Here is a 7,560-nt window from a genome sequence, read left to right on the forward strand (position 1 = left end):
GAGCATAGAGCATAGAGCATAGAGCATAGAGCATAGAGCATAGAGCAGTGCTGTAAGATTTTTTTTTTTTTTTGCTCCATGATGTTTCTGACTGCCAACTTGTTTGTTTCACTGCAACTCAGGCACTTTCTGAAGCTTCCATCACCATAACATTTAGATTTTGTTTGATTGGCTTATGGTTAGCTTTTTGTACTCAGCTGTGTTGAAGCATGATAATTCCAGGCTTGCTTATTAAGCCCCTGCTAACATTTTCTAGATTAATTTCTGTACTGTTCTGGAGAATGCATCTAGTTCTTTTCAGCTGCAGTCTCATACTACAGTGGAGCACTGCTAGATGTTTTACAGTAGGCCATATGTTTATGTTCAGTGGGCTGCCTTTTATAGCAGCAGTAGCTTTCAGTGCAGAGTTCGTACCGTGTAATTCAGAGCTTGGGAAGTGGGTAAAATCTACTGCCTGAGTAAACAGAAGTGAAGGTTACCAGAAAGCAAATTGCTGCAATACTTCCTGCTGGTCGCAGGCAATCACAGGGTCTTTTTCTTCTTTACTTTGGACGTTTGGACAAAAATGACTTCTTGAAGGTTCTTCCAATTCTCTCCTGTAATTCAGTTATGGAATATTTCTGCTGCCCCAAACACTTCCATGGAACCTGTTCCTGAGCGGAGTGTTGTCAAACTTTGTTGCTGGAGGCTTCTTAATAAAGAACTGTGCTTCAGGATGTTGTGTAATCAGTTCCAGTACTCAACTGTCAAGACTGTAACTTGAAAACTGTTACCTTCACTGCAATATCTTTTTGCCTTGTTTGGAAACTTACTGTATCTCTCCTCCATCTTCAGTCCTTGGATTCAGCTGCATCAGTTCCTTCAGCACTCTGGGCTCAATTTTTTCAACTCTGAGTTGCTGTTTTTTAAGTGGCTCCTGCATGTCTTCAGCATAGGGCAGCCTAAGTGATGACAATGCCATTTGCACAGTCATTTTCTGTAAAGGCAGCTCTTGTGTATAAAGTAAAGCTGCTTCTCTGGCATTGGATTCTGCAAATTTATGCAAGCTAGATATTTATTTTAGTGGCTTGTGCAAAATGTACATGTGCAAACTCTGACATTCCTTTTAAATTCTGTTCATCTCATTCTTCAAAACACTTGCTGGCTGCGAGTCGTTTCTGAAACCAACAGGCAGAGAGAGCAAGGTGGGTGTGCAGAGGGGATGCTTCTTAATGGCTATCTGTATTTTCAGTGTGAAGTACCAGAGGGTGGGCTGGTTCCCAAGTCCCTCTACCGGACAGCAGAAGAGCTGGAAAATGAAGACATAAAGCTCTGGACTGAAACAATCTACCAGTCTGCAAGTGTCTTCAAAGGAGCTCCCCATGAGGTATGGCTGCAGCCTGTGCTTCCATCTCAGCTCTCTGCTTTGGAGTCTGTCTCCTGAATTGAAAGTGGTCCAGAATGAGATTATTTAGTTGTCCTGCATTCACCTTGTTCTTCTGTAGCTCTGATACGTTGTAATACCTTAGTAGCTGAAGTTTGTGGCCATTTCTGGTATCATCTTGTTGCCACTTAGAAGATATCACTGCTTAGAAGGACACGGCTCTGGATGGAATGAGCAGCAAAGGCAAATAATGTTCTCAGAAGCTACTCAAGAGTTTCTGAAGGTTGTGTGTTAAAATAAGGACACTCCAGCAGAAGGAAACTTCTATTTAGAATGCCTTCTGACAGTCTAAATTAAGCCCAGCAATAAAAAGCTCTCTTCTGCTAAGAGTTTCTGCCTTTACCAACCAAACTGCTAGTGTCTAATACGACTCTTCTCCTGTCCCAGGTTCTCATTCAGATTGTGGATGCCTCATCTGTGATCACATGGGATTTTGATGTGTGTAAAGGCGACATTGTTTTTAACATCTTCCATTCCAAGAGGGCTCCACAGCCTCCTAAAAAAGACTCTCTGGGAGCTCACAGTATCACATCTCCTGGTGGGAACAACGTCCAATTGATAGACAAAGTCTGGCAGCTGGGCCGCGATTACAGCATGGTGGAATCTCCTCTTATCTGCAAGGAAGGGGAAAGCGTGCAGGTAAGGCTACTGAATTGTTGCGTGGAAACAGACTGAAGTAGCTCCAAACCTGCATGTTCTCATTCCCAGGCATTACTGATGGCTGAGTGGTGATTCAGCTCTGGACTGTCTGCTCGATTTTGGCTGACATTTCAGCTTCTGTTCTGAGCTGCACGCTTCGTGGAAGGGGGGGTAGTATTTACATGGGATCTGATGGAAGGGCAGCTTGCATCAGTCTGATAGTGATCGGGACTGATCAGCAAGGAGCAGAGGAAGGTTACCCAGAACAGTGCATGTGCAGAGCATACCCAGGTGTGCTTTGTGCTCTAACTATGAGGCAAACATTCTGAAGGATATGCTGGTGTCTTCTCTCAGAGATGAGAGGAGTCTGGAAAAAGAAGACTGAGTTGTGAGTTTGTTTCTGTAACAACAGAACAGGGAGGAGCCTGTGGCCAAGGTCCCCAAAAGGCTCCGTTATTTCTTTTAATGGCATTTGCAGCCTTATTTATGAAACGTGCTTCCACATGATGCATGTTTACAGTCATCCTCTGCCACCGCTACTCCTTACGGCTTGAAATGAGAGTTGGACAGCCTTACTGCAATCAAAAGTGTTGCACCTTTGGAAGTATGGACAGTGACTTCTTGAACTATGCTTTCCTATTCTGAGAGGCAGAACCTTTTGCTCTTTTCACAGCCTCAAAAGGACAGCCATTGATGAAAACAAATGGGGGGGGGGGGAAAGATTGCTTTAACCAAGGAGTTTGTACTTTCAAGTGAGTATAAACCCTTGTCGCTGTAAGGAGGGGGGGTGTGCGTGAAAAAAGGCACCTCTGATATTCTGTTATAAATGTATTCCATGTTCAGAGATCCCAGCTGACCATTGCTGGTTGGGTGAGCAGCTGAAATACTGGCACTGGGGGGACAAAATAAGGGCGTATTATGGGCAGTCTTTCTAAGCTGTGAAAACAAATTGCAAATGTACAGATCTGTGTGTTAACCAGGTTCCATTTTGGCTGTGGCTTCTAGGGATCTCATGTGACCAGGTGGCCTGGCTTCTATATTCTCCAGTGGAAATTCCATAGCATGCCTGCCTGTGCTGCAACCAACCTGCCTCGTGTGGATGATGTGCTGGCATCTCTGCAGGTCTCCTCTCACAAATGCAAAGTGATGTACTATACTGAAGTGATAGGATCTGAAGATTTCAGGTATGTCTGGCCAGGGATTGTGAAGGGCAGCCCATGTCAAACCCTTTTGGTGCTACTGTCAAGTCCACTGAAGTAGAAATAAATTGTAAGGGCTTGAATTTCTTAATGGAGCATCGTTAGTGTCATAAAGCTAAATAACCTTTAGTTGGCATTGGGGGAAAAAGAAGTTAGCAATAGGAGCACAAAAAAGGGACCAATCAGTTATCTTTCTAATCATCATTTGTTACTTTGCTCTTCTTGGAAGTACTGTGAGCTGCAGGGCTTGGCAAGTTGTCATGCTGACACAGATGCAGCTCAGTATGGAGCTGAGTTGGTTCAGTTGTCTGCCTGTTGAGGTACCTGCTGAAACTCAGCCTTTTTAAGCAGCATCTCTTCTTTGCAAGGCTTTCTGCCATTGTCTTACATGGTAAAGCAGGAAAGCTTTTAAGCCCCTGCACCAAAATGATTTTTATTCAGCGTGCAAAGAAATACAATGCAGGAAACCAAATCTTGTATGTTTGGAAGCATACATCTACTTGGGTTTTCATTGCAGAGGATCTATGACCAGCCTTGAATCAAGCCACAGCGGATTCTCTCAGCTCAGTGCTGCCACCACCTCTTCCAGCCAGTCCCACTCCAGCTCCATGATTTCCAGGTAGTGCCACAACAGATGAAAATGATGATGGCCGGACCTTCGCCTGTGGCAGCTGACTGCAATACAACTGGCAATTGTGCAAAAAACAGCCACCCCTCCCCCCACAGAAGCCTTTTGTAGATAGTAAAGTAGCTGTTTGAATTTTAAACTTAGTGGTTTTTGGTCCTTGTAAGATCCAGCCTCCTGTCTCTTAACCCGAACCTTTTTCCTAACTCAGCCATAAATATTTTTAAGCGTGCTTGCACGAATCCTAACTCTCAACATAAGGGCTCTCCTGGAAGGAAAAATGATCAGTGCATCAGTTAAGATTATTTTTTTAAATTGTATAAATGTTAAAGAGGAAAAAAAAAAAAAAAGAGGAAAACCCTACCAAAAATGCTCCATAATGCATTAGAAATTAACTGCGAATCTCCTGTCAGGACATCTCTTGCCATCTTAAATCCCCCGTGATCTTCCAGTGCTGCAAACTGTTCTCCATTGCCACTAAGTGATGTCCGAGACAAAGGAAAGCAGTTGCTGGATACTTGACTTTGTGAGTCCATTTTTTTCAGGGCATGCCCACAGCGCTGCGGGCAGGCAGGGAACACTAATGATGCCTTTTGTATGAGCTCTTCTGGGGAATCTGAGCTCTGGGTGTCGATGGGTTCAAGCAGTTCATTCTTTCCTCGGATTTGTGCTTGAAGCACTACAGAGAGAGGCAGAGAGCAGGCTCTCCCTTGCTGATCTAGAATTGGCCTGAGGATTTGTTTCCAGTTCTGTGCTGGAGCCTCACCCCACTTCCTTCGTACGCTCCCCATGAACTCATCTTACTGCAGCTTTGCTATTGTGAGGAATTCATGCAGAGTTTGTTTGCTGCTTAAATCAGCCAAGAGGAGGTATGGGTTACATCCTTCCTGTGCGCTTCCCTCTCTCTCCTGCCTCCCCTCCTTTTTGGAGTACGTCAGAAGCAGAGCACTTTAGTTCTAAGCAGCAGAAGCCCTAAAGCAGGCAGGGAGCACAGGGACCTTCGTGCTGTGTTACAGTGGCAGACACTTTGATCGGGGCCTGCTCAACCATCCTCGCTGCTGCTGCTGCCAGCAATGAATTGCCATGTTGGATTCTGCCCCTGTTCTACCCGCACCCCAGCAATCCTACCTGAACTCTTGTGGCTCAAGTTGGTTCAGGTGTTCTCCGACTTCGGGCTGTGTGTCCCAAGCACAGTGAAAGGCACAGAAGTGCTGAGCAAAGGGCTGTCAGCAGGTGGCTACAGACCACAGCTGGCAGATTTCTGCATGGAACACAGCAGCGTTTGCTTGCTTAGACCCTGCCTGATCTGTCTGTTTGAGAGCTAAACTATTCATCCAGGCAAAAAGGAGCTTCTGTGCTGCTGAAGTCCTTGCTAGGAGGCTGGGTTGGCTCTATTAAGTCTTGGGGAGCTGAGGGCATGTGGTAGAGGAGCGTGCTGAAAACTTGCACTTTGAAAACAGAACTCAAGATAAGAATTCACTGAAGATACTGAATGCCCTGCCTGAGGAAAACTGGTTCTGAGCTGAGTATAAATGTTTTTATCCTTTTATTATTATTATTTTTAATATATATAACTCAGAACTTCTGAGAGGCGGCTCCTGATCTGTACCGAGGAGCACCTTTCCTGCAGAGCAGTTCTGGCAGTGCAACCCATCAGAGCTGGCCAATGTATTTTACTAATGAATTTTGATGTGTTGAGGTGCTGGTCTCCTTACAAGGAACCAAACTGCTCCAGTTTGTCTTTTTATGAACTCAGAAGTTGAGGATGGAGGTTAGACTTGTCGCTTAAGCTGCCGGAGCTGCTGCAGTGTGAGATGGACACCGCTGTGTTGTCACACTGCTCCCAGCCTGGGCCTGCACACAGCCTCTGCCGTGGCTCTCACCCCCCTGTCTGATGTGAGCAGTCTGCCTGCGAGGAGCCCAGCTTCCTGCAGAGATGGTTTGATTTGTGATGTGCAGGACCCAGAATTCCCAGTGCAGCAGTGAGGTCAACTTCATGGCACTCTGCTCTTTGCAAATGCCACTTCCCATCTGCCAGGCTGTAAGGGTAACGATGGTCCCCTTTCTTCCTTCCTTCCTTCCTTCTTCTTCCCCTCTCTCCCTCTCAGATGGTGGTTTTGCTGACAACTGTAAGGAAACTGCTCCATTAACACTCCCCATGTCTCCAGAGGTGTCTGGCTTTGCAGACCTGTTTTGAGTTGCAGTCACTTTTCAAGTCTGAAGATCTGTTCTGTTTTTCACTTGAGCTGGCTCAAAAGTGACACTCTGGGTTTTTCCTGCTGTAAATCTTAACACTTCTTTTAGAGCTCAAAGCACACAGCAGCACAAAGAGCTGGAGGGGATAAAATGCCAGACAGACCATAGTTAATCCTCCTCTAAGCAAAGTGCTGTGGCAATATGACTTGATCATCACAGTCTGACTAATTAATTTCCCATCCCCTGCTCTTTTCTTGTGTGATATTGTTGTTTTACTTCCTTCTCTCAGCCAATGGCTCCTGTGTTGGCTTTTTTCTCTGTTACCTGTGTCCATCTGCACTTACCTGTCCATACTCACGAACTGCATATCAAATTCTGTAAATGTTTTGTATACATAATACCTCATTCTTGGTAATAAAATACAGATAGTCTTTAAAAGATTTTTTTTTTTTTTAATTGTTACCAATAATAAATGTGAACTGTTTGGAAAAAGGGGGGCCTGAGCTCTTTTATTTTGTTCCTCTGCCTGCAAAGATTCCAGGGCACTAAAGGGAAAGCAAGGCTGTGCTGCTGGGGGAGGCAGGAGGCATAAAGTCTTGGATGGAAATGGAGACCTGAGCAGGTACAAGGGCTGAGGAAATGCAGGGCTGGAGGGAAAGCTATCCCTGCTGGCACCATGTAACATCTCATCAGCCCCACTCCTCAGCAGCCCTGCCCTGCTGTAAGCACCTTTCAGGTATTAGAAGAAAGCAATCAGGTCTGCCCTCAGCCTCCTCTTCCCCAGACTAGACAGCCCCAGTTCCTTCAGTCTCTCCTCATAGGCCATATTCTCCAAGCCCTTCCCCAGCACTGCTGCCCTTCTTTGGGCCTGCTCCAGCACCTCCGTGTCCTTTCTGTATTGAGGGGCCCCAAACTGAACGCAGCACTTGAGGTGGGGCTTCACCAGGGCCGAGTACAGGGCACGATGACTTGCCTGCTCCTGCTCACCACCCCTGATCCAAGCCAGGATGCCACTGGCCCTCTTGGCTGCTCTGACCCCCCCACTGCCCCCTGCTCGGCTGGGAGGCTGCGGCTCACACGTGGAGCTCTGCTCTCCGACCGGCAGCCAAAGCTGCGCTGTTTTTAAAGCAGCAGCCGGTAAAATGTCAGCCTGCGGGTTTTACAACGGCAGCAGTGGGAGCGGCGCCGGAACACCCGTTTACAGCTGCTTTTATCCGAGCTGTAAGGCTGCTAAAACAGAACCCTGAGCCGGTTGGGGTGCAGGCACTGAGAAATAAAAGCTTGGCGTTTTCCACATTCAGCCGCTTTCTCTCTATCCCCCACCCCGGAAAAGAGAAACGAACAAAACGCACCACAGCTTCCACCCCCCCCCCTCCCCCCCGCCTTTTCCCGCCCCTCGTTTCCCGCCGCCTTTTGCACCCGGCCCGCTGCCGAGCGCCGCGGCCGGATCCTGCGCAGCCGCAGTAGAGCGGGGCGGA

At 46.9% G+C, this 7,560-nt stretch overlaps 1 protein-coding gene across 2 annotated transcripts in view; it reads left to right on the forward strand.

The window, feature by feature from the left end:
• SEC14L1 (SEC14 like lipid binding 1) overlaps positions 1-6,574 on the forward strand; it is a 37,273-nt gene extending 30,699 nt beyond the window's left edge. For both annotated transcript variants that reach the window (XM_042883843.1, XM_042883844.1), the window contains exons 13-16: positions 1,232-1,366; positions 1,811-2,062; positions 3,068-3,246; positions 3,779-6,574. In XM_042883843.1, coding sequence (XP_042739777.1) covers positions 1,232-1,366; positions 1,811-2,062; positions 3,068-3,246; positions 3,779-3,884 — 672 coding nt within the window. In that variant the 3' untranslated portion in view covers positions 3,885-6,574. The remainder of the gene's footprint in view (positions 1-1,231; positions 1,367-1,810; positions 2,063-3,067; positions 3,247-3,778) is intronic.
• Positions 6,575-7,560: the final 986 nt, after the last annotated feature.

This window comes from Lagopus leucura, unplaced genomic scaffold (assembly GCF_019238085.1).
Source record: "Lagopus leucura isolate 7727_CA_CO unplaced genomic scaffold, USGS_WTPT01 Super-Scaffold_100040, whole genome shotgun sequence".
NCBI lineage: Eukaryota > Metazoa > Chordata > Aves > Galliformes > Phasianidae > Lagopus > Lagopus leucura.